Source organism: Meleagris gallopavo, chromosome 2 (assembly GCF_000146605.3).
Source record: "Meleagris gallopavo isolate NT-WF06-2002-E0010 breed Aviagen turkey brand Nicholas breeding stock chromosome 2, Turkey_5.1, whole genome shotgun sequence".
Classification (NCBI taxonomy): domain Eukaryota; kingdom Metazoa; phylum Chordata; class Aves; order Galliformes; family Phasianidae; genus Meleagris; species Meleagris gallopavo.
In genome coordinates this window covers 53,042,404-53,069,329 of record NC_015012.2, presented here as the reverse complement: position 1 = coordinate 53,069,329, position 26,926 = coordinate 53,042,404, and the positions used below count along the sequence as shown (strand labels likewise).

The following is a 26,926-nucleotide window of genomic DNA, read 5'->3' as shown; positions in this document are numbered from 1 at the left end:
ACCTCCCATAGCACAACTTGTAGCCATTACCTCACATCCTATCTCTTGTCACCTGAGACTAACACCTTGCCTTCCTTCAGGTAGTTGTGGAGCATAGCTCTGAAAACCAAGCTTCCCTTTGAACTGGTAATTAAGAAGTCTTTCGTTACTAAAACCAATAAATTTGGCTGTTTTGAGCAAGAAGCAGGATAAGAAAGAAAGGTGTAGCACATTCTTCTTGTTTCTGTTCTTTATATCTTGCCATATTTGCTATCAAAAAATCTTTGCGGGTTTTATCATCGTGCACTAGCTGCCTCATTGAATAAGCCAGTGTCTAAGTTAGCAAGTTACACGTGCAGATTTTTTACACTTTCAGTGTAAAGAAATGAGGACTTATCTTTGCAGATTTTATCAAAGGGGCAGTAGAGAACAAAGAACTAAAACAAAAAACAAATTTCTTCTTATTAAATAGAGCAATCAACTCTTTATTTTCCCCTTCCTATTCACATAGGTTCTTGTGGTTTCATATTAGCTTCAGTAAAAAAAAAAAAAATAGACAAGCAGTTATATCTAAAGCATTGGTCTCAAATTTGTACTGCCCCTTCTATTTGCTATCGTTGATTTGCAAGTAACCAGTTTACAGCTCAATGTTATGGTGCAGGATTACAGATTTTGCATTCACCCTCTGTCAAAATCTTAAATCCTCACCACCACTCCTCAAACTCAGAACAACACAGAAGCGATAACATCAGTAAAAGCAGGTAATTATTATGGAGTGCATGTAAAGTGTGTGACAATAAAAATAAAAATAAAAACAAAACCAAACTATTATTTTGGTATCTAAAACTCATTAAGTTAGAGAAGAATTTGATTTCATCTGACCATGTCTCCAATGTATGGGGATGCTCCATCAAGCACAGACTTTCTTTACATTCTATGTCACACTATAAGCAAATTTAATCAATTCCACAGGAATATAACATGTCAGGAAGGTTCATAAAGCATTCCAATACAGAAACATCACTCATTTTTGGGTCATACCATTTCACGAGATAACTCTAAAGGAAAACCAGAAATCATGCATCAAAAATACCCCTCTGCACACCCTTAAGCGTATCATCTTATGGATTTTAATGAAGATACCATAATATTTCAAAGTGAGAAATAAAATTCAGTTCAAGAGTATTTTGTCTATGAAAATTACCCATTTTCCAGAATAGCCACTTTAGCGTAGAACTTAGTAACCACGGTCTATTAAAACAGTAACAACCCAAACTACTGAAACTTGCTTTTTAAGAATTGGCAGCAATCTCATTTCTCATCTTTTTTATTTCTGAGTAATAGGAAAAGAGTTCTGGTCCATTAACTCGCCCACTCTCTCCTGGAGGAAGTTAACCAACTCTGCTAATACAAAGACATGAGTTTCATCCAGGTCTTGTATGATGAACTTCTTTCCCAAAGCATTTGACTCATCCAAGTAGAGCAGAAACTGCTTCATTGCTGGGTCACTGTAGAGACAAATATACATCAGATTCCACCTCATTGTAATAAGATACAGCTAAAAATTAAGAACACCCTTTTAAGACATTCTCAAAGTTCTTTCAAAAACTGTACTAACTTCAAGAGCTGCTCACAATCAAAAGATTAAGATGCTATTGAAAAAAAATTGTTTCTCTGGCAACAAAAAAATGTCTTGGTTATTGCAGAAATAAAAGTGAAACTGATAACCAAGTCTAAAAAAAACTGGCTGCTAAACTGGCAGAGGAATGCCACTATATTGCTATTACAAAAGTAACTTGAAAAAAAAAACACACAATAAAACAAAAAAACAAAAACAAAAACAAAAACAAAAAAAAAAAAAAAACCCAAACAACCTCACCTTAACAAGGTGAGTTTAACCTTGCTGTTTTCAGAAACAGTGCCATAGAAACATGCCATCTTGAAACATGTTTTTAAGGGGAACCAAAACCCAACACAGCAAAGATCTCAAAGTAGAACAGCATAGAAAGGAAGAAGTCATACATGAATTATACATTTAGCACACTGTAATTGAACTGTCCCTTCTTTTTCATGTTATCATCTCGCAAGTTAGATGTAAGCAAAGAACACTTCAGAAGCTTGAAAATTACATAAACATCTATGTTATACTGATCAACTAGACAGGGAATAAGTGGGTTCAAAATATAAACTTTTGGATCCACTGAAATTTTAAATCATTCAGACTTAATATTTATTGACAATTGTGGGGTCTTCCCTGTTTTTTATTAGAAAATTTTATTTTTCTAATAAAAAACAGGAAAAGCATGCTTTTGATAAGAATTGATATTTGGGTGCAGTAACTGGTAAGTGGACACGTGCAGGAAATAAATTGCAGTCAAGTAGTTCAGAATAATTCAAAATTATGAATATGGCTGTTTTGACAAAGTAGTAAACAGCAACATTATCTTAGAAGAATTCCTTAGACAATTATTTATTTTATACTCCCTTACCTAAAAGGTGTATGTGATGCAAAGGCATGCATTAGAGAACCAAATCCCTCCGCATGTCCAACCACTAGCAACTCAAAAAACAAGATTAGCCTCAAAGTATTAAAACAAAATGATTCTACACAGTACATAATTTTGAGGCAAGGAGAGTAGGAAAGTCTAATCTCCATCTTTTCCAGAGAAGCTATTACTTATGTGCTCTAGAATGTTAGAAGAAAAACAAAGGTTACACAAGTTATGGAAAAGATACCAAAAGTGTGTGGTCCTCAGCCTTCTTCTACACATTCTTTTTGATGGGTGCACAAAGGTTTATTTTTGCTTGTTTCTCTCACATGACCTTACCAATACACTATGATTACCAGAAGCATAAGCTAGTATGCCCAGCCTGTATGTTAGGCAATATACTCATTTTCACATAATCAGCATACAGGACTGTAATCAGTGCCAGGATGTGTGTGTTTCAGCAGAAACACTGATCTTGTTCAGCATTTGAAGATTATAATTATTGAAATTTTGTCCTAAGAACAGTTTAGCGATATACTGGAATAATCCAGGGGGAAGGAAGAAATCTGCATATTATCAGCATTTCGTCTAGCAAAGCCAACACAAAAGTGAGTTTCCAAAGGGGTTGTTTAAACTCTGATGGCATAACAGACGCTATAGATTTCTTGACAGATAAAAGATTCCTTTCCAGGGAGGATAATTACGTTTCATTCTAATACTAAATGGGAAGTGATCACAATGTTGTACAAGAACACACAAATCTTTCATGTAAAAGAACATGTAAAAGAAAGTGCAAAAAAATACAACACTGTACTAACTGCTTGAGATAGAATTACAATCTACTGTTTTGCCAGTCCACAATTCCGCTTTGGGTGTCTTTTGAAAGTGCAGGGAGGCTGTTCCTTGTGTTCAGGTTTGTCAGCCTGCTAACATGCAGCCAAATTGGAACAGATAAGCTTTTTATGATAGTGGAATTCATGCTCCAAGATGCTCATACCCAACTATGAGGCATTCAGATGTGAGCTGGCTAATGTCCAGTCAGCTCAGAAGTGAACCACAGTAGACACACAGCTGTATGCACCATGCAGGACCTTCTCCACTTGTGCACTTATAGTCTCTGTTAGCATGTTTACAGTTTAAGCATATAGCAGAAATCCTGTACATAATATAATGACTCCACAAACCTTAACTGACAGCTCCTTTAATTTGGAGGTAATTGTTAGTCTAGGGATTTCAGACTGCACATAAACAAACTGACTGCACAGATACGAACAGCTTACTTTCTGAAATTATGAGCATACTCATTTTAGAGTAGCCAGCCTTGAGTGGAACATGAACTGGAATCGATGAAAAAAGAAAACAAAGGATGAAAAAACAGACAAGTTTCCCTTTAGAATCAGTACAGAAAACACATCACCCAGGAACAAAATTAATCAACATTATTTGCAAAATAACAAACAAGAGGTACACATGATGTTAAAGTCTGAGTAGAAAACAACAACATATTTGAAAAACTGAGTTCAGAATTAAGATTTCCTACAACTGCCTCTCTCTTTCTTCCCCTAAAGACCTCATCTTTCATTTGTCTCAGCATCCTTTACCATACAAATCCATTTTTTGGCCTTAGACTCTTAAAGCACCTAAAATATTTCCAGCTCTAAAGAAACAGTTGAGCAGATGTTGATGCTGTCACTAACCATTCAATCAGAACGCCCTTCAGAACATTCACCATTCTTGCAGCTCTCACAAACGCTGAAAGGTGCGGGTGGCAGGAAAAACTCCTGGTTGGGGTTACAGACAAAAGCAGATGAAGCCTGTAAGAGAAAGAAACGCCTCCGTTGAACTCAGCGACCCAGGAGGGGAAAAAAAAAAAGCGAGCAGAAAGCCAAACACCGTTACCCTGCGCCTGAGCCCGCTCCTACCTCTGCATACAGGCAGTCACACATAGGCACCGCCCGCCCCAAACCTCCCCCCTCGCCCCGCCAGCAACCAGAACGACTCTGCCTTCCTCCCGCCCCAACCCTCTCGTTGCCGCATGCGAACCGTGGCCTTGCGAAAGGCGGCCGGGGCGAAGGCAGACAGGCTCCGACCTGTCCACGGGCTAAGCCGAGGGCGGCGAACGAGTAGCTTCGGCCCGGCAAGCCCTACCACCCCCGCAGCCGCGCAGAACGCACTCACCCAACCAGCCCACACGCACGTACTACGCAAGCGCGGCCCTCGCTCCTCCTATTGCCCTCCTCACGCTGCGCTCGGATTGGCCGAGCGGCGCGCGGCGCGATGGCGTCATGGGAGCGCGTGAGCGGCTGTGCCGGCTGCGAGGAGAGAGAGGAGGCGGAAGGTACCGGCGGCGGCGGGGCGAGAGAGGGGAGGCGGCAGGGCGGCCGGAGGGGTCCGGGCTGGGGTCTTTTCGCGGTCCGATGCCGCTGTTTGTCAGACCTCAGCCTTGAAGCCCCTCCTGGTTTGGGGCCGGCTGCTGACAGCGCCCCGGTTGCGGGGAGGAGCCCGCAGGGAGTCCGTGCTTATCAGAAACGTAATTAATGAAGTCGAAGATAACCGCGGTGCTGAAAGGAGATAGGGCGGAAAGCTGTGTGCTGTGGTAACGCTGGGGTGGTGTGAGCGGGAGTCATCCCTGCTTCGAGATCGGAGGGCCTGATTTTGGCCGTTCACACGCGTGGCACTCCGTCTTTTTGACTGATCGTCACTGTGGCAAGGCAAATGTTCAATATCTGTATTTTCAGAATAAGTACGGGGATGATTTACATCTGTTTGAACAGATTAACTTCGCATTTCTATCAGCGTATTGTAATGCAAGCGCTCACATGTCACATCATGACATTTTAACTTCAAGTTACTTCCACAGAATACCCAGCCAGTGTAATTCTTGCACTGAAAATATGTCTGAATGTTTGGATGAAGTCTTCAGCAGAAAGAATGCAGAGTTTGATTGGTGCTGTAGGTAGCCAAAGCCAATTAGATCATTGTCCTAACTTCAGGTAGGCTTTTCTTGTATAGGTAAAATGTATAGGTAGTAATATTTGCTAATGTATAAAATGGTGTATATAGACGTGAGTGGTGGATGCAGTAATTGGCTCTTTCACAAGGCCTAAATTGCTTCATTTCTTAGCACTTCACCTGTACAACTATACATTCATCAAACCTCACTGTGTAGATGCTAAATCCCTTATTAACTGTGGCGTTACTGTGTAAGTCAGCAAGAAAAGACAAATGTTATCCAGCTTGCCTTCTAGCACCAACGATCTATGTGAATTGTTAGAGCCTGCTAAGACAATGTAAAATATTTAGATGTTAAGCTGAAATGAATTATGAACAGTTGATTACAAACTTGTATTAAGTCATGTGTTGTATTGAGCACTGTCTTCACGTGGATGTGACGTATTTAAGTGAGGAAATCAGAAAAGACTTCAAAGCAGAGCACGAGCCAGAGATACATACTTACCAGTATTAACATAAATATGTAATTGTATGAAACACTTCTGAAAACTTTTATTGTAATCAAAATGCAAACTACTAAATTCAGGAGTTTATAATTTTTATTTCTTTTACTTAGTGTTTTATATGGCACAGAATGTAAAATATGGGGGAAAATGTCTACACGTTTTCTACTATAATTCCCAAATTGATTTTTTTTTTTTTCTTGAATATACAGAATGTCAGTGACTGCTTACTGCATATTTTGCTGTAGACAAATAGGAACTTCTGGTCCAGCCACCAAAAAACAGCCATCTTGGGATGATATAAGTAAGTACATTTCTATAAGTATCAATTGGAGGTGTTATTAAGAGAGGAAAAAGTCTGTGTGGATGTAACGCTGTGCATGCTTAAATGACAAGAAGAGATCTACATCTCTGCAAAATTTGTGATCAAAAGTTTTATTTTCCTAAAGTGGATGTCTGCTTCTGACTTGTTTTGCGTTGTAACAATGATAACTCTAGATAATGCTGATGATGGGAGTCCCACCAAAATACAATCTCATTAAATTATTTTAAGCTCGTTTTTATCTGTTTTTCTTTGGTCATTTCTTAATGATTAGCACAATGAAAACATTGCATCCATAAACTGTTAGTAACAGGGCAGCACTTGAATAAACTTTGTTTCTTCCTCCTTTACTTTTTTTTTTAAAGTTCTACAATCTTTTCTGCTTTTTTTAATATCTTGTGTATAAAATGAAAATTCTTACAGTTCTAAGGTGTATTTTCCAGCACTAAAAGACAAGATACTCCTATTTCTGCTCTTCAGGAATCACTGCATTTTTTTGTCTCTTCTTTGCCAGTTATTTCTTCGGCATGTAACTGCTTCTTGTCTGCATGCCACAATTCTTAAAGTCTTGAAAGGCAGAAGCTGGTGGCAGTGGGTCTAGGGCAAACCTCCTGGTTCATGCTGAGGAAAATCAATTATTCATGATAGGTGAGATAAATTCCATTGGGTTTGCCACTTCCCGTAGCTGTAGAGTTGCACTGTACTGACAACCTTAAGTCCAGATAGTCAGCAGAACTTCACCCAGGACAAATAATTCAAATCAGACAGAAATCCCTGCATTTAAAAGGGAATCTGCTGCAAGTGGTATGTGTTTATTCAATTCTTTGCTCTGTAAGTTAGATTCAGTGGAATTATTTGAAAAATATCTTTGCTTAGAGAGATTCTGCAGGGCTTTTCACATACACTGAATATCCAGTCAAGAAGAAAAAGCTAACTCCTTAGCATAATTTGGAGGTTCAAATGAATGCTAGTGATATAGACAGATTTTTTCCTGTTGATTCTTGCAGCTGGGCAGTGAATGCAATTGACAGGTAGCAATACTCACTTTTGAGTAATTGACAGGTAAATAGCAGCAGTAGGAAACCTTTCATTGCCTACATTAAGAGAGCAGGAAACTCTAATCCAGCAAGATCTTATTTAATTTTAAGTAGTGATTTTCTAAAAGCTAGACAAAAATAGAAAAAACCTTAGTTACTGAAGTTCTTACTGTCTGGTAATCACACGTTAACTGTTTATATTGACTTGATGCACACAACTTTCTTTGATGTGATTTTTTTCATTTTTCAAGGAAAAATTGCAAAAATAACTGGATCACTTATACTTGGGTAAGTATTACTATCAAGCTTATATGTAAACTATGGATACAATAAAAACTTCAATTCATGTTACTTTCAAAAAATGTGACAATATTTGAGGGGTTTAGGTATGGTGGGCTGTAATTTTGAAGCATATCTTCTGGTAGATTTACTCTTAATTATTTTAGAGTTTCTTTTCTGTGCTAAATTGATGTAACCTATGGACTTCTATATATGTTTGGTAAAATCTGGTATTTGTAATTAATAAATAAAGGATGATTTATACCAAAATGATTGTTAAGATATTTTTGCTGTAATCTTCCTCTTTTTCAGTAGTATTCATACACAGCTTTCTTTCATTTAAAGAGGTTTTGTATTCATTACATATGAAGTTTTGTCCTTAAAGAAGTTGCTGCAAATTGATACTCAAGCTATACATCAAGAAAAGCTTAAATCCCATGTGTACATACGTACATCTTCTCTAAATCCAAATGAATATCAAGGTAAGATGTCATTGTTTGGAATCTAAAAATAAAATTTTAACAGCATACAATATTTCTGGAATTTACTTGTATATCCAGAAATATACATTTTGAGATATGTTACAAAAATAATATTCACAATGTCACCTAATTTATTTTTCTTAAGAGATATATATCCGTATGTATATATAGTTATCTTATAAAGTATAAGTATGAATATCTAAAAAAAATCTACTAGACAGCAGCTTGAAATAACGTGTGATATCATCTTCCAAACTTAAATAACCTAAAAATGCTCTTTTAGGGATCACGTACCAAGCCAGAAAAGAAATCCATAGAGCAGTAAGGAAAATTCTTGAGGCAGAAGCTAAAATTTTCCGGAGACCTTTTAATGGTAGGTGTGAAAAGCATGGCTTTACCTGTGAATACTACTCTATAGTAAAACCTAAGCCCTTTTAGAAAGTGAAATAACTATTCTTAAGAACTTAGTATTTCCTCTGTTTCAAACACAACAGAACATGTTATTTAATAGCATTTAATGTAAGTTTCTGAATCAAAACTTTCTGTGTATTAAAACTTTTATTTTTTAAGTAAAAGTAATGTTTAAGAAGAGATTTGAAGAATAAATGAAGATTTATTTTTCCCCATTTCAGATGGGAAGTGAAGCTTACAGTACTGAGTTAATATTTGATATCAAAGTTTTTTGAAATCAAAGGAATTTTTTTTCAAAACCTATAGTAATAGAACAAGGGGTAACAGTTTCAAACTGAAAGATAATAGATTCAGATTAAAAATTAAGAACAAATTGTTTACTTTGAGGATGGCGAGTGTCAATTAAATGACTCCAGGTTCTTTTTGGTGGTGCTCAGCAAAGGACAAAGGGCATAAACTGGAACACAGGAAGTTCCATATAAACATGAAAAAGAACTTGTTGACTTGGGTCTCACAGCACTGGACCAGGATGCCCCAAGAGGTTGTGGTCTCCTTCTCTGGAGATATTCAACACCTGCCTGAATGCTTTCCTGTGTAACGTACAATGGGAACCTGCTTTAACAGGGAATTGGACCAGTTGATAAACCAAGGTCTCTTCCAATCCCTATGATTCCATGTTTCTGTGAGGCATGGGCACAGGCTGCCCAGGGAGGTTGTGGGTGTCGTTCTGTCCTATTTTACTGCACCAATTAGTTGTTAATAGTAATTCAGAGAAATACTTTAACAACGAATACTGAAGTACTAAAAGAAACAGATTATTTCTTTTTAATTCAGTGAAATGGAAGTGTGCCTGTTAAAATGCTCATTAGGAATAACTTGGTTTTTATTTGTTTTCTGCTAAAGAGCACTTTAGTACATTTGATGGAGAAGATCATGAATGTGCCTTATGGCTCCTCTTAAAAAAGACTCAGTCAGAAGACAAAGAGGTCCGACTGCAGGCTGTGCAAGAGCTGGCAAAGAACACTCACTGGCATGGTAATGTATGCTGGTGTAGTTCAATTCATCTACAAAAATGCAACCATGTCTCCATTATCTGCTGCAAAGCTGCTGCTGCCCTGGAAAAATTGCTAGTAGCTGAAAGAGGTGTAATTTGGTCCAGAATCGGTTTTTCTTTACATTGCAAGCAATTTTTTGTTCCTAATACTCTTCCTCGTTACGATCAGAAAGATCAAGACACTGGAGGGGCAGTACAGGAGTATAATAGCAAAGGAATTAGCATGAATGGAATAGTGTTACACAGGAAGAAGAAAGGTGCTCACCCATCTCCAAAGATCTAGGCTTGCAAAGAAAACTCCACAAAGGAGTGAGGAGGAAATAGATCCTTCCACAGTGGCAGTCAACCCTTAAATGAACCTATAAGCCTTCACCTGTGCTCTTAGGGCTGACCAGGTCCTTTCCCCAGGTGCTCAATAGTGGTTCAGTCCATGACTCAACAGTTACCATACACTCATACAAAACATGACTGTAACATGGGCCTCTCTCTGCTTCCCCACTAGATTATCAGGACCACCATTTAGTATGATGCTGTCTTAGTGCTGGAGAGCAGTTCAGGTTTATTGGTTCCTTGGCCTTTTGAAGCTGTTAAGAATGGTACTGGTTCTGGTAGTAATTGTTGTAAGGCTCTGCTGGAAAGGGGTTTAAGGCTATGGTTCAGTTAAAAAAAAATTGGTTAGGAAATGATAGGTAACCACAACAAGGCAGTGGTGACAAACTGGAAGTAGAGGACTTGCACACCCAAGCATTATAAGCCGTTTTCTGTCCTAGTTGTTACTGTTACCTTAATACTGAAACATCCTAAGGATTTTTAACTTTTCACACATGTATTCCACAGAAAAAAAACTACTTTGATTTAATGCGATGGTATCATCAGTTACATTGTTATTGCATTACATGTGTCTCGCTCCAATTTATAGGAGGGAGATGAAGTTCTTGTAATATCTGTATAGCCGGCGTGAGATTAAGAAACAACGGTTCATATGTTAGTCCAACCAGTTTATTATAAATCAAGGAGACAGGGAAGGAAAGGAGGGGGATAGAAAAGATAGGAAAGAAGCAAGAATTGCGTAAAAGCGGGGATAGTCACCACCAGGATCCAGCAGCGGCCCCGTTGCACGACGTTTGGAAGGTCCGAGGCAGAAGCAGCAGGGGGGGAGAGAGCAGCAGCGTGGCCGGCCTTGGGCAGCAAGCAGGTGGCAGAAGGAAGTCGCGGAGCCGATCCGGGAGGAAGCAGCAGGACTCAGGTAGCAGGCCCAGGAGAGTCCGTCAGCACGCAGGAATTCCGTAGTGAGGGATCTGATGGCAGACACCTTTGTTCTTCTTCAGCATCGTGGTAGAGAGCAGAGCAAGTCCGGGAGGGAGATGAGCAGAGTAGGTCCAGGAGGGAGAGAGGCAGGTCGTGAGGCTTCTCATGGCAAAATCCTCTTCTTCATGAGGAATCTGTTGCCAGAAAACCTCTTTTATCCTTCTTCTGTGGCATTCCTGGGCGCTTGAGTAAGAGTCATGTGCAGCACCTCCTGAGATGGCCATCTTCCTGGAGATAAGCCCACACAAAAGACCGCTTCACAGCTATTTAGCTGCAGCTTATCTCTCTCTCCTTGCCCGTGGCCTTGTCTATCAAAGTTCTCCAGACAAAGGGTTTCACAACCTTTGCCCAGGACTTGCCTTGACTTGAACAAGTCCATCTGTGTCCCCAGCAAACTTTGAGACACTGATGTTAACAGAATAATATCTTACAATGTCATACACTTATCAGTAAATAGGGAAATCTTTTATGTTCTTTTCCCCCTTTGTTATTATAATGTTATAATGGGATGGAAAGTACTGTGATAACAGCAGGGTGGCAAAGTCTTTGGCTGCAACAAATGAGAATGGGCCCAAGTGTAGCTGCTGCAGAAATGAAGGAAAAAAGCTGCTTTCCTTTGGAAGGCCTCAGGTAGGCAGATATCTCCAGCAAGAGATGCCCTCACCTCCACTGCCGACCCTTAAATGAGATCTGGGAAGGGCTGGAGCATGACTCCACCTCTGCCAGTCACTCAGGGCATTGCATGCACCTGAGCTCCCCTGGGTTGGCCCTGCCTTCCCACCAGGTGCTCAATCATTGCTTCAGGCCATGACGTGCATTTCCACTACAGTTATCTACTTCAGTATCTTTTAAATCACACTATAAAGCATGGTATAGAACTTAAGGTTCTTGAGTCTTCTCTGTTCTTAAAGCAGCAAATATCCTTGAACTCCCAAGTAAAAGGTATACATATACACCCTTTTCTCCACTCCATCACTACTCTGTATAAACTAGATAGCACTCTTAATCCACTCTGATTATCCTGATAGTAGATTCATTTTACATTTTGTGCAATTCCACACAGTGAAATGTATGTTGCTTCAGATTGCCTCTTTCAAACTCTAATTATCTCAAATTGTTTACCTCAAAAAGTTGTATTTGAAAACATTTGAAAGCCAGTACCTAAACTGAAGCTGAGTGTAATAATTCAGTAGGGCCATCTTACATTCATGTGGGAAGACTGCCAGCAGATTTTCTCAGGCTTCTTTCCCTGGAGACCTCCTGTATCATTCAGTGCATAAGATAGCCAGTATGTGAGAATTTAGTTGCTCTTTGTTAGATCCTCTTCTCTGTAATACTAACTGCTGTAATATTTGGATGTTTTACAAGCAGTAATAATTCTTGCCAACTACCTCATGAAGAAAACAGACTTTTTTTAGTCTGATATTCCAAAACTCATTCCAGCAAAGATCTGGACTGGAAGTATGTGCTACCTTTTCATAGCTAGGACCAAGTTGTTCAGCATATATTATCATAAGTACTGTGTCCTGCTCATCCAAAGCACAGCTTCAGTGATATCAATTTGTGGCTGCAAGTGATCTGCACCAAGGAAAAATGATGTCTGGTCTGTGGTTGTGAAGTCTCTTTTAAGTGGTCTGTCATTTTTGTCCAAGAGATGTATAACAGCAATGAGGCTACAAACACTTTTATAGTGAGTTGTTGATCCACTTCAATATTGTCTTTTCCTTCAGTCTGCCACTAATTTCAGTACATGCCTTTCAATTTCTCCAGCTGTAAAATAGATAGGTTTTGGAAATTAGGTATTATTTAAATCTGTTTTCCCTTCAGGAGGGTGACTTAAAGTTTGTCTTGCAAGGACAGTAAGTGTTCCAGTAAGGAAAGGCTACTTGTACTGTGATGCTGTCTTGCATTGTCTGAGGTTACCTCATTTTATTTTACTTTAAAACTAGCTTCATAGAAACAAAGCTTTTTGTATCATTTAAAGTTCATGCCCACATCTTGGCAGTATTTCAGTTTAAAACTTGGGTTAATATTGTATGCAGGAAAAAAAAACAAGGTTTAGGCTTGAATTTATAGTTCTTGCATTCTTTTCACAGTAGCAATACTGAACTTCTGCATTTGTTCAACTCACATGCGAATCTTTATTTAACTGATTTGTAATCAACAATTAGTGCACAGGTCTATTTTGTTTCAGCATAGTGCTGGTCTAACAACTGCTATTTTTATCTTTTGGAATTTGTGACTACAAAGAGCTTATTAAAGAGATTGCAGAAAAGTTATTCTTTTCAACTCAAAAAAGAAATTGGAAATTAAATTTAAAGCCAAATGAAATATTACAATCAGTTTTAACCTTAATGCTGGAGTTCTTATACTACAGATTATCAGTATGGTACCGTTGCCCAAACTTGTGATCAGAGGACTGCTATAGGTTTGGCTCGATCCAAAGATGTCGACCTTCGCTTTTTCCTGCCTCCACCATCACTGCCAAAAATGAAAAGTGTAAGTAAATGGAAAGAAGATACCAGCTGATTTTTGCTTACTTGTGGTTACTACTTCCATTGTTAATGGTACTAAAATAGAATTCTTCAAAAGAAAAAAAAAATGAGTACCAAAACAAAAAAATCAAAACATCAGCTGTAATGCACCTCTGGAGCATGTATATATTAGTGAATTATGTGATGCAAAGAGCTGAAGATAGGAGTTTGATTATTGTTCTTCGACTGTATGTCCAAATTATACAGTGTAATTTGTGCAAATCACACGTGTGATGCATATGCTGCTGTCCATGCCTAACAGACAGTGCACTCATATTTATGTGATTGTAGATTGCCTCGATGGCATTGACAGAATTCTACATGTAAAGAGCTCTCCGGGGGACCTTGCATTTTCACTGCTAGCGTGGTACTCCAGATAATGCTGTGGCACAGAGCTTTAACCTTCATTATGTCAAGTATGGAAACCATTTTAAGTATGCTATAGGACTCCCAACTGCAGATACAAGGCAAATTTTCTGCCTGTAAAAATTCCTCCAACGCGTTGAGAACTCATAGATGTACCTGCTGTCTTTCACCAGAAATTCTTCTGCCTCCTTTTAGACATCTTAACCTAATTTTTAAATTTGGAAATCACAGAAAAATGTTTGGGGATGAGCTTTATAGTTATTACTATGAACTAAGCTTCAGTTAGCTTGTCACAATACTTGCTAGATTTAATTGAAAAATATTCCAACAAAATTCACTGAGTGTGATTCTTAGCTGCAAAAATGCTTTGCACCTTGATACAGTGATTCATATTAATCAGATAAACAAATACTTAACATCTGAAAGAGCTTAAGATACCTATCTTGAATTTCCAAGCAGCTTCAGAGTTTCTGATTTGGAGATGTGACTCCCCCATCCTTTTTACATACAGTAATTTTTACCTGACTTGGGCCCACAGAACAATTAGATATTAAAAAAACACCGTCTCTTTACTTCCAGCTTTTGTGTGACAACAAATCCTAATGGGTACATTTAATCTTGCTTTGATCTTGTGTTAATTACTAAGTACATATAAACAATGCAGTTTGAGTAATGCTGTCTCTAGATCTGCTTTTTTAATACATGGAACTGGCACACAAAGTATAAGACGGTCTTCTGTAACGTTGCTAGAATAAATGCTGGTAGAAGTTTCTGTCGCAGAACACCTGTACATCTTAGCCAACACAACTCTGAAAACCAGCTTTAGTTGGTAGTGACATTCTAGTTTAGGATTATTTTTATGATATAAGATGATCTCTGTAGCAAAAATTAGAATAACTCTAAGTTCTGTGGCTGTTGGCAAATAAAGTTGTTGAATCTTTTTTTCCTGTCAGTTATTACAGATTACTAAATTGACATCTGTGTGATTATTTTGAAAATGGGAGTAGTGTTGTTTTTTGTTCTGACTAATAATTCATACATTCATTTTAATATAGCTCCATCAGTATCACTGTGTAGTGAAAGGTGAACTTTAAGGCATCATGTGTCAAGAGGAACCTACTCTCTTTCACCATTCCAGGCATATTAGGAAAAGGCCACTCAAGAATGAAGCTTAAAGCTTACTTATCATCACTCAGGTGGCTGGTTTTAGTATTAATCACTTCCAGAGTTTTTACAAGATTAACTACTAAACCCACATTGCAGAGCACTAAAGTTTAGGCCTTACTAATGTAGCTGCTTCATTTATTTAAGATCTTTATTTTCTTCTATATTGTGTTTTGTTTCAGAATTTTAAAAAGTTGAATTAAAAACTGTTTGTGTTTGCTTCTCACAGGATTATCTCATAGAAGATGAGCTTCGCTTGCTCTTAGTTTCTTTACCTCAGTCTGGCCTTGATCCATGTGTCCAGTACTTCACATCTCTTGCTTTACGTGAAAGTAGTCAGACTCTTGCTGCACAGAGGGTGAGTCCCCACTTACAGACTAGAACTATGATTTCTTTATTCAGAGCTCAAAGACACAAACCTATTTCCATATTTTTCAGCTTTATGAAGTGAAAAAAAAATGCAGTGTCTTTGTTACATTACAACTTAGTATAAGCTCTTCTACATACGGTCCACAAGCTTGAAAGCTTCTTTATCTTTCCTAACTGTACTAGTTGGTCTAGCAGGAGATATCTGCTTGTGGGAAGGCTTGTAAGTAAAGATTTCTTTTCTCTCACAGTCTTCATAAAGAGATTTTTCACATTTCATCTACTGAGATTATTAAACCTTCTTGATATCTTACTATCAAACTGATTGCAGCAATTGCAATTGGTCATGAACTGTTGTATTACATGGAAATACATTCCTGTAACATGTCACTATTGCCAAAACCTAAGTCAAGTTGATTTTTGCGATCAGTGACTCTTACTTTTGAAAGTTATAATAAAAAAGAATACTGTCATAATGTTACTTAGCAGGGTTTATTTAGAGATTTCAGAATACAAAAACTCTGTATTCCCTAGGACACAAGAGTAATATTTTCACATGGGGATTCCATTGTTTACACAAGAGGTCTTGCTACAGAAAGAGCACTTGCACATGTAAGACCACTCTTGGAAACATTTTGACTAATCGCACTGTCCTAGAAAATTATTTCTTCTTAAAGTTTTACTGGTCTTCCTGATGTATGATAGAGACAGACTGGCCTCTTAGCACTATGCTAAGTGTTGAACACCTTATTTTCTCCTGTCCCTGTTTTTTTTTTGTTTTTTTTTCTCTTTTTGCAACTCTGGAAGTCTAGATTAAGTCTGATCCTTGCTTCCTTATTTTCAAGCGAACAATTTTAAGAGATTACATTAATTAGTGTAAGAACCCTGCATTTTTCCCCTTTATTGTGTGTTTTGAAGTTAATAGACTTCAAAATAGAAGCTTCTGTCTGAAAATTTATGTAATACTTTCAGTTAAAAATAGTAGACTTTCTTATAGTGTGCTGCTATATAATTTATACACTTAAATTCATACATGCTGAGCACTCTTTAAAGAGATTTCTCTAGATCATTACACACATGCATTCTAATTTAGAAATGCTTATTTTATGTAGCTATTTGGAACATGGTATCATTTTTTACTATTTCTCCTTTCAGGGAGGCTTATGGTGTTTTGGGGGAAATGGACTTCCATATTGTGAGACATTGGGTAAAGTTCCTTCAGAGACAGTAGAACTCTTTTGCTTGCAAGCTTTAGTGCAACATTCTAAGGTAACTGTCTTTTTTAAACTACAACTGAAAAACAACATTTATAAGTATTCGTTTCTAAGGCTGTCGTATATTGGGACTGAGTTGCCATTTTCTTGTCTCCTAACTGCTATCCCTTTTGTAAGGGCTTTCAGAGAACTGAGACTGATGTGAATCATAAGGAAGTACAACAAACTCATTTTTCTGATGTTAAGTGCCTCTGTAACAATCAGAAAGCTAAACAGGTGGAATGGTGATATAGGAAGCGCAATGACAAAGGGACTAGCACAATGGAAAGGTGTTACAAAGGAAAAGAAAAAGTGCTCACCTGTCTCTGAAGATCTGGGCTCCACAAGGAAGGGATTCACGACCAGAAATCCTTCTACAATGGCAGTCAGCCCTTAAATGAGGTCGAAGAGAGGTGCAGCCAGGCTCCACCCCTTCACACAGCTGAATTGCCTTCACCTGTGCTCCCAGGGCTGAGCGCATCCTTTCCAGGTGCTCAATTAGTGGTTCAGACTGTTTCTCAATGGTTACCACACAGCCTCTAAGTTCTATTATTATTACTAATTAGCCTGTGAAAGTTCTTTAATTTCTCAGAAGTCTTGAACATTGAAAAATAGCATTGAGAATACTAAATTGTTATTTGTAGTAGAGATGGATAAAGTGTAGTTTGCTAGTATTCCTTTCACAACTTCCATATGCATAGAAATTCTGACGTAGTCTAGAGTTTTCTATATTCTAGATTTTCCATTCAATCAAGTTGTGACTGTACTTACACAGAATGCCTCAGTCTTTGCTAAAAGCTTCATACCTGAGGACATAGCAGTTTCATGACCACAATACATTTTTAAGCCCTGTAGATGTGTTCAAGTCACAAGCATTTGGTCAATATTGGTGGTGATCAGTCTGTGTTCATCTTCTTGGACTGGAATCTATTGTTGCCCTTTAGAAGAGTAAAAATGTATATTTCAAGGAGGAAGTATTCTAGCAATTTCTCTTTAGGTGGTAGACCATAAGAGGCTTCAATTGGCAGTGCTTTAACAAGTGCAGGCCTGCACTTGCAGGCATTTGACATCAGAAAAACAAGTTTGTTATGCTTCCTTATATAATTTGGTCATGCCAAATGGATATCAATCTAATTTTCCTCTGATGTGAAGGAGATTATAGTGATGATTCTCAACATCTTTCAGGTTGTCAATTCATAGATATCATGCATTCAATACATTAAAATATTTACTTCATCTTGTAGTAGAGAATAATAAATACTAAATGAATAAGAACTCTTATGTAATAAGGGCCACATCGTATCAGCTCATAAAACTACTTTCTATATTTAACAGCATCACAAAGAAGCTTTTGCAGAACATCTACTTATTGTCATTGTATTTACTGTATGATGTTAGGTTTCATCTCACTGTGATAAAATTGAAGCTCAGGGCGGCCTTCAGCTGCTGCAGAGGATATACCAGCTACGTAAAGATTCTGCAAAAATACAGAGAAACATAATTCGCATTATTGGAAATATGGCTTTGGATGAACGTCTTCATTCATCCATAGTACGTGCAGGTAAAGGAAAGCAAGTGCAAGCAGCCTGAATGCCAGACTGCCAGTTCTATATTCTAAATTTTTCACTGGATTCAGTGCTATTGTAAAATGTAAGGGACTGTGATAGTGGTGTGGTTTTTATATGTATGTCTTGTATGCATGTATATGGGTTTTTTCTTGTTTTTGTTTTTTTGTTAAATAAAACATAAATAGTTTAGACAGCTTTGGTTTAAAAACTTGCACATGTTGACTAGCTGATATGTGTCAGAGCTAGAGGCACTGTAAGTCTTTGAAGGATGGTGAAAATTGGGACTTCTGGTATTTAGTTCAAATTACTGACAGAAATCTTCTGAATTTCCTACTCTCACATATCATCTGCATTATTGATCTTTTTTTTCCAATTTACTGTGTTCTAGTGTCATAAAGGAACTTTATGTCTTTATGTTTTGGAATAAAATAAAACATGCCTTCCCACTCTCCCTTGCTTCGTATCAAGCTAGTAACTAAGAACAAATAACAGCGGCAGGAGGAAGAGATGAACTCACACAACTTCTGGTGCCCGTGGGTGCCCTCGCATCCTGATGTTCGTGCTGCTTATGTATCAGACCCTCACAGCTGCTCCAGGTGCAGGCCAACCCTTACCCTCAGCTAGCTCAAGCTAGCACTTGCTGAGGAGGTTTTCCACCAGATCTTTAACAGTGCTTCAGTCCGCTCTGCAAGCCAATTTTAATTTGAGAAATTTTTCTTCACAAATTTTTTTTGTCAAATTTTCACACTTTTTAAAGATTTTTCCTCATTCATCACAGATCCTTACAATCATTCTGACTCAGTTTTCTCTAAAAGTATTTAAATGCTCTTTGTGTGTGTGTGTGTGTGTATGTATGTATGTATGTATGTATGTATGTGTATGTGTATGTATGTGTATTGCTTTGCATGTCTCAGTACTTTGTGAGCAGCTTCATCCATGTCTAAGAAACAGTAAGCTTCATTTTTAGGTAAGAGTCTGTAAAGTGTTTATTTTTTCTTGAGGTAGCTATGACTTAAAACTTCATTGAGGAATCTGTTCTGTCAACTATTCTTTTATGTTTCTCAAGTGTAAACAGAATTTTTTGGTTTTTGTTCTAGAATAGCAGGAGAATTTTAATTACATAAATGTTTTTGCACTCTGGAATTTAAAATTAGAAGTTGTTCTTCAGAGCAATCATCAATTTTTCTGCCTGCCATTATTCCTGTGTGCTGTTCCCTTTCTTTCCTGTGCTTTGAGTTTCATTTTCTCTCTGGAACATTCCTTATCACTGTATTTTTTGCATCTTGGCTGCAGAAAGAGAATCAAGATGTGTTCTCTGTCTGACTGCTGCTCTGATCTGCTGATATACTTTGTTTTCCTTCTGGGAGGGGGTTCTGCTTCAGATTATAATCTGAATAGCAGTAAAACACATTCCCTCCTCACCACTCTGAACTTTTTAATTTTGCCATTTCCACTTTTCCAGCAGTGGCTTTCCTAAAGTAAAGAGAAGTGGGTTGAAGCAATTTGTTTTGATATTGCCATTCTTGCATTCTGATGCCTATTTTCACAATTACTGCTGTGAAGGATGATGTTTGTGAATTTTCTTGTTGGGATGATGTTTCTGCCGCTTTGTTTTTTCAATGTAGGTTGGGTTTCTGTACTTGCTGAAGTAATGAAATCCCCGCATGTCATTCAGTCTTCTCATGCATCCAGAGCTTTGGCTAACCTAGACAGGGACACAGTGCAAGAAAAGTATCCAGATGGTGTCTATGTCTTACATCCACAATATCGTAGCAGGTAATGCAGAAGGAGGAACTGTATGTGCTATAATTTGAGTTATTTGCTATAGTGTTCAGTTACAAAACTTCAGAAGAATGGATTCAGAGTGCAGCTCTACTTTTGTTACCTGCTCCTCTGGTTCTTGATGGATTGACTGGACTGAATGTAGGTCCTGTAATGTGAGAACAGCAGGAGTGCTCGGAGCTGTCCGTAGCAATGAGGAGAGTGTTCCTGTATTGTTTGGAAAATCTAGATGCAAACCATTACATGAATTATGGTTTTGCAGCCTTTGTACTGGTGTGTCTTGGGATATGATGCCTAGCAGTTATTTTGCTGATAGCACCCCATTGGCCTCAGCTGCAGTAAAAGAAGCTGAGGCTTCTTTTTTTCTTTTCCAAGAATGTTTATCTGGGACTGAAGCAGCCTCCAACATGGTATGTCACTTAGCAGCAACTATTCTTGGGGCCATTTGTGTTAGTGGAGACGGTGGAATCAGACAGTGAAGGTCTCACTAAGCTGCATTAATAGTAGGGGGAAAGAATATTGATTTTCATTATGGAAGAATACGAGACAAGAATTTGGTATTTTACATACTTCTGTCTAGATCTCTCTTATGGGTGAATCTGTGTTTTTCATCTTGATCTGAGTATCCTCTGTGAAATATCATGCAACGTCATGGCATGTTGTCCATAATACAAGAAACCACGTACGGTGCTGGAAATAGCATTTTGATATCACCAAGGTTAAGAGTTCTGTTCAATTTAATTTGCTAAAAGAATATCTGTCATCTGTCTTTTACAAATTCCTTTCTATGTCAGTCAGCCCATCAGAGCAGACATCCTTTTTGTTCACGGTCTTTTGGGAGCAGCGTTTAAAACATGGCGACAGCAAGACATTGACCAACCTGTGGATAAAAAGGCTTCAGAAGTGCAGGAGGAATACAGCCAGTGCTGGCCAAAGGTAAAAAGACAGTACCATTATCTTGAACAATTGCTGGTTTTTTGTTAATGAGAGCTGTCTAGAAAATTGTATGACTTCTACTCTGTTTTAGGAGTAGCGTATTTTGTGTTCTTCACATGGTTTTTGTCAGCAAAATGAAATTTTCAACAGGTTCCGCTTGCAAAGGAAAATCTCTGCTAACGTTAATGCACTCAGCATCATTCTTCTGGTAGTGAAAGAGGAGGCAATGTACGCTGTCCTCATGCTCTCATTCTTTTAAAAAATTCTACTGCTTAGAACAAGATACCTCTGTGAAAACGTGAAATCACATTTTTAATTTCTTATATGAATGTCTGAGTACCTGAGTACTTTTTCCGGTTTGCCTTATTAAAATTATTGGTAAATAAGTAATGACTGCTTCAAGCAACTCACATTGATGTAAACACCAAAATATATCTACAAAACATAAACTCATCAGTCCATTGGCCATGTTAGTAATTGTTGTTCTGCCCAGGAGAGGGAGCCAGGAATGCGCACATTAGTAATCCACTCCAGCCTTTGCCTTCGTTTTGATTAGCAAGTTGTCAATAGTTTGACAGTCTTTAATAAAAAAAAATAACAGTGCAGGTGTGAGATGTATTCGAGGATTCATGAGGAACAGAAATTGTACTTGATACTATATTCATAATAACAGCTTTGCTCCATTGTTGCTAAAGTGTTTGCAAGAGTTTTTCAAGTACTTCAGTAATAAGCTCTTTTTGGTGGTTTTCTTTATTTAGACGTGGCTGGCTTCAGATTGTCCTGCCCTTAGAATCATATCTGTGGAATATGACACCCGTTTGAGTGACTGGAAAGCAAAATGTCCTGTTGAGTCTCACAGGTAACAAATGCACGTCTGCAGTTTGGAGGAGGGAACAGGAGGGTGACCTATACAGCTAATTATTTGAATCACCTACGGTGAAACAATGAAATTAACTTTTCTTCTTGTATTTGAAAATAAAATTTAAAAAATCTTGGCTAAAGTCATAGTTTGCTCAAGCTTTATATCCTCACAGGTTAACTCAAATTCTTAATTTCTTATAGGCTGCTTCATGTGTCTTCATTGTCTTCAGTGTCTTCAGGCACTAAAGTGGTCTATTGATTTAGATATAACATTAGTTTTGCTTCTTTAGGGAAGTATTTATTAAGCTTAAAATGGCCCACCAGTACTTTGTAAGTACAACAAAAGACTTGCTGTATTATGACTTGATATTCATGGGAAAACAAAGCTTATAGTTTTATTCAGAAGTGTTAATCCCTGCAAAGGGATTGCCATTTGTCTTTGGTAGATGAGCTACAGAAACTTTTTTAAGATTTAGACTTTCACAATACATTATGAAGCTAACAAGTGAAGAGGTTTTAGACACAAATTAAGAATTAATACATTGTTTCCAGCTCACACTGTTTTTTGGCCAAATAGTAATAGTGAAGTTTCATAAAACTCCAGCGCTGAAAGTTATTCCCCCTAAAACTGGTATTCAGCTTACTGTGTTCCTTTGTGCTTGTGTTTGTTTATTCATTCCAGGACATCTATAGCTTACAGGAGCAACGAGCTTCTGGAGAAGCTCAGAGCTGCTGGGATTGGAGAGAGACCCCTGGTGTGGGTGTCACACAGCATGGGCGGTGAGCACATTGCCTGTCTGGCAGAATGCTTTTATTTATCTGCTGTTATGTTTCAGAATGAGACTGTAACCAAATTCAGTTTGAAAGGGGGTTATTCTGAATAGTCTATGTAGAACACTTGCAAAGATCTGAAAATGTAAAATAGATTTCTGTTTTCCTGATGTGTTGTTTGCAGTAGCACGCACATTTTGAGTGGATTTGTATTCCTGTTTGTTTGTACTGTGTTGATTCAAAAACGCAAAATCAATGAATTGAAATTCATGCAAGTGGAAATTCAGAGGCAGAATTTTCTCCATCATCTGGCAAATGTTAGGTGTCATTAGCAACACTAAAAGCAAATTTAAAAGTCTATGGACTTGGATTTATGTTGTTCAATTAACATTTTATTTTAATGCCTTAGTTGTTTTTTCCAACTTGATCTGACATATTCAACATGCTAAGGACTAATCAAATGAGGCAAGAATATGGTTAGTTGCTTCATTGCTAATATAGCACCATCATTATTTTCACAGTGGTTTAAATCAGTGCATTAATTCAGCTTCTGTTGCCAGGTCTTCTAGTGAAAAAGATGCTGGTGGATGCTTCCAAGAATCCAGAAATGGATAAAATTGTAAACAACACGAGAGGAATCATATTTTATAGTGTACCTCACCATGGCTCCCAGCTGGCTGAATATTCCATAAATGCTAGATATCTTCTCTTTCCTTCTGTGGAAGTTAAAGAACTCAGCAAGGGTACGTCACACTTTGCTACCATTTAACAGTAGAGATCTCTGCTAATCTGTTCATGATGCTTTTTTTCCTTGGTTTTTTTTTAATTCATCAGAAAAAGCTGGATAAAAAATACATCTGCCTTTTTATGGTTAGTGTTGTGGGTTGAACTGTCAAGAGTAACTTCTCTATTTGATTACAGACATGGAGAGGGGAAAGAGAATCAGAAGAGTATAGTATATATCAGAAATATAGAAGAGTACTGTAGGTCATTTAGCAAAGTAGTAATGTGTGCTGGACTTCAGACTTTCGTCTTCTGTATAAATTCCATGCCATGCAGAAATGTTACATATGATTGCTGGAAAAAGGAATTACAAGCAGAACACTACTCCTTTTACTGGAGTTCTTAATTTTTCCAAAGCATTTTATTGGGATTGTAGTTTTGTAGACACAAGTTTTAATTGTCTGTTCAAGATAAAACTGCAGAAAATAACATTATCCTTTCACAGATTCTCCTGCCCTTAAAGTGCTGAATGATGACTTCCTGTCTTTTGCCAAAGATAAGAAATTTCCAGTGCTGAGTTTTGCAGAAACCTTGCCAACACATATAGGCAGCATGTTGAAACTGCATGTCGTACCTCTGGAGTCAGCAAGTAAGTCAAATAGTCACTTAATTTTCTTTAATTTTATATATTTTCCTGTAGGCATCGATAATGGGGATTCTGTGGTAGGAAGACCTTGGAAAAAACATCTGTTATATTTGGGGTTTAAACTTTTGGCTGTTTAAACTTAACTGTTTAAACTCAGCCTGCCTGCTGAGATGGGAGGCAGCTGTGTTTGTAGCTTACGATAGCAACTGTTAGTTTTGAGTTTTCCAAATGCCAACAATACTTATTGAAAAATGCTGACTAGGTACATGGCTGATGTTACATTGTAACAGTCCCTTCCTTTCTAATAATGATTGTCGTTGTATGGGTAGGCTGAATAGTGTTTCAGAGTCTCCCACAAATTCCAGCTATCTTCTCCGTTAGAAAATAAGAAAGAAAATTAGTAAACTGCTAATAGAAATTCTTAATAAAGATAATAGAACTCTGGACCAAATGGTTGACCATTGTGGGTTTTGCAGCAATGTTTAGCCAATCAGACTATTAACAGCAGGTATTGATGCTTTTAGCACATTAAAAAATTACCAGGCCAAAGCAGTTAAAGGGAAGACAGGGAATTGCTTTTGAGAGAGCAATTGCTAATGCAGGTTGTGCTTTTCAGTCTAGTTGATCTTACAAACTATGGTCATATTTCTTCTTCTTTTTTTCTCTCTCCCAGAGTTAGGTATTGGAGAACTTATTCCAGTGGATGTAAATCATCTTAATATTTGTAAGCCAAAGAAGAAGGATGCTTTTCTGTACCAGCGTACATTGAAGTTCATTCAGGATGTTTTAGCCACTGACCTTGGGGAATGAGGTTTTTGCCATCCTTGTCTACTTCTATTTAGTGTAACACAGTAAGTTCTCCTAACAGTTGTTAGAGGATCTGCAAAACTGCAAAGATACTATGTATGTCGATAGTATCCACTGCTAAAACAATTTTTGGTACATCTTGAACTTAAGAGACATCACTAACTTATTTCTGAAATCTATTCAAAACAAATACAAACTGAAACATACTCATACAAACTTGGCGAAAAGAAAATGGGTGTTGGCTTAGAGTAACCATGATCTGTTGGCAAACCGTGTGCAGATTCTCCAGCGATCTGGCTGAGAATGGATGGAGATGTCCTTCTGGAGTAAAATTAGAGTATGGAGGGTGCCCAGTGCATCTCCTTTTAGCCAAGAAAAGTTGCTCTGAAGGTAGGTCTCAGAAATGTCCATATGCATTTGGGACTTTAAGTCTCGTGGTTTGTGTGAGAAACAATTAAGATGGTTATTTGTTATGTCAAAGGTGGAAAGAAGCATGTGGTTGCTTTAAAGCTTTGGTTTACTGTCCACGTTTAGTATGACAGAAGTCTCAGAAAATTCATGTGTGTGAAGGTAGCATTTTGGTTAGTGACCCAATCACATTTTTGTAATTTGTCTTTTTGTTTAATAGACTTATCCAGATTTGTTAGCATCTGTTTTCTGTCTGAGAAAGAAGATAAAAGCTTTACTAATTTGTGGAGGTTGTCTTGCATAAACAACTGTAGTTGATTTAATCCATTTGTATAAGTGAGAAGAAAAAAATTTAGAAAAAAAACAAATGTTTACATTCTTGTACATTTCTCCTTCAATCTTAGTGACTTACGAGATTACTTTCTATAAGACAGCATGTATCCAGTCAGATTGAGGGCTGTTCTGTGCTTGGTCATTTGGAAGGTACAGAACAGAGGCCAGGATGTTTTTCTTTGAAGGCTCATGGAACGTACTGAATAGGTGTCCCCTGCTCACATTACTCATTTAAAAGATGTTCAGCTGATTTAAGAAGAGCACTGAAAATGCTCTCATGGGGTAAGACAGCTGCAGACCCCAACAAAGAAGCTGATGCTTGGAGTTTGGAGCTCAGGTCGAGGGAAAATTAAAACAGGAAATAAAAATTGAGTGATTATATGATCCCAGTCGAAATGCAGAGGGTCCCAGGGCGCTCAAGTGTATTTATTGGTGTAGATACAAAGAAAGACAAAAGGATTGTCTTATTTGAATTTGTTCACGTTAAGGATACCTTAACAGCACTGATGAGAAATAATTATTTTTAGAAAAATATGGCAGCACTCAGTCACTTTCTTAAATCCTAGGTAGTTTGCAACATAGTAAGAGAAGCCCAATCGAAGTGCCATTTCTTTCCTACCTTCCTTTCCACTCCCAGCTCTCTCTGAAGACAAACAGGATATGATTAGACTGTGTTCCCGTGGCTGACAATTTGTTAAGTAAGGCCTGATGACAGGCAGAAGATGTCTCTTAGCATCACTTGTATGATATGGATCTAATCTTACCAGCCTTAGAATAACAGCTCTAAAAGCTACCAGAGAGATGTGCTGCAGTCCTTTATGGGCTTGGTGCAGGCCATTGCTGTCCTGCCGGGTTCTGAGGGAGCTGTTTTATTACAGAGCTCTCTGGCCCAGGAGAACATGACAACTCAAAACACATTGTTTGGAGGTTGATTCTTGCTGAAGTTGCATGGTAAAATTCACAGCCCGCAACAGTACAGAGAATGTGCAGCACTACACTCACAAAAGAGCCTTTTTCCCCATAATCAAGATATAGGAAAGAACACTGGATGGCAGTATTTCAGGTAGAAAATGTAATAGAATTGTCATAACTTCTGAAGAGGTTTATCCTGTTTAAACTCTGGTTTAAACTTCAAAATGTAAATATATTACAACACTTTGTACTCACGAAGTTGAGAGCATGTCAATCCCATTGCCAGTAAACAATTTCTGATAACTGACTCTGCTTGGTGTGACAAACCTTGCAGTGATTTTAATGGACTTCTTTGGCTTAAAGGGATTCAGATCATTGATGTTACATGTTAATATTGTTCAGTAATGCATCTGTGCTTTGTTACTGTAACTGGAACTCTCAATACAACTTTCTCTTTTTCGTTATTAAATATACATATGTGTAACTTCTAAAACTAATATTTTCAGTTGTGCTTTTTTGGAAATAGAGTTACAAAATGTGTTTTTAAAAATGCACTAAATACACCACAAAATATATTAAAGGTGATTGACTGTAAAAAGAATGCTCTAGTTAATCTCATATTTATTGAAGACTGTTTCTTGAGACGGTCTCATGCTGGAAGAATGTAATGTTTATCCTTC

General features: G+C 37.7%; 2 protein-coding genes and 1 long non-coding RNA gene across 7 annotated transcripts; 1 reads left to right on the top strand and 2 right to left on the bottom strand.

Annotated features, from left to right (window-relative positions):
• Nucleotides 1-443: 443 nt before the first annotated feature.
• Nucleotides 444-4,709, bottom strand: GTF2H5 (general transcription factor IIH subunit 5). Of its 3 annotated transcripts, none has more exons than XM_010707283.2 (3): nt 4,647-4,709; nt 4,166-4,282; nt 444-1,487 (listed from the first exon to the last, which is right to left on the bottom strand). In XM_010707283.2, exons 2-3 carry the CDS (start codon nt 4,198-4,200, stop codon nt 1,307-1,309), a joined length of 216 nt encoding a protein of 71 aa, XP_010705585.1. In that variant the 5' UTR covers nt 4,201-4,282; nt 4,647-4,709; the 3' UTR covers nt 444-1,306. The 3 variants fall into 3 exon arrangements, with proteins under 3 accessions (XP_010705585.1, XP_010705584.1, XP_003204187.1); XM_010707282.2 differs by having other exon boundaries at nt 4,559-4,648; XM_003204139.3 differs by lacking the exon at nt 4,647-4,709 and adding an exon at nt 4,512-4,640.
• Nucleotides 4,709-26,847, top strand: SERAC1 (serine active site containing 1). Of its 2 annotated transcripts, XM_019612952.2 has the most exons (18): nt 4,729-4,806; nt 5,329-5,461; nt 6,136-6,227; nt 7,534-7,570; nt 7,907-8,043; nt 8,327-8,416; nt 9,358-9,489; nt 13,194-13,315; nt 15,110-15,238; nt 16,402-16,515; nt 17,898-18,060; nt 19,693-19,843; nt 20,644-20,785; nt 21,544-21,644; nt 22,329-22,426; nt 22,978-23,160; nt 23,646-23,789; nt 24,460-26,847. In XM_019612952.2, exons 1-18 carry the CDS (start codon nt 4,746-4,748, stop codon nt 24,594-24,596), a joined length of 2,166 nt encoding a protein of 721 aa, XP_019468497.1. In that variant the 5' UTR covers nt 4,729-4,745; the 3' UTR covers nt 24,597-26,847. The 2 variants fall into 2 exon arrangements, with proteins under 2 accessions (XP_003204186.2, XP_019468497.1); XM_003204138.4 differs by lacking the exon at nt 5,329-5,461 and having other exon boundaries at nt 4,709-4,806.
• Nucleotides 12,499-17,579, bottom strand: LOC109366088. Of its 2 annotated transcripts, none has more exons than XR_002112154.2 (3): nt 16,820-17,579; nt 13,210-13,297; nt 12,499-12,586 (listed from the first exon to the last, which is right to left on the bottom strand). It is a non-coding gene; the product is annotated as an uncharacterized LOC109366088 (long non-coding RNA). The 2 variants fall into 2 exon arrangements; XR_002112155.2 differs by having other exon boundaries at nt 12,505-12,586; nt 13,167-13,297.
• Nucleotides 26,848-26,926: the final 79 nt, after the last annotated feature.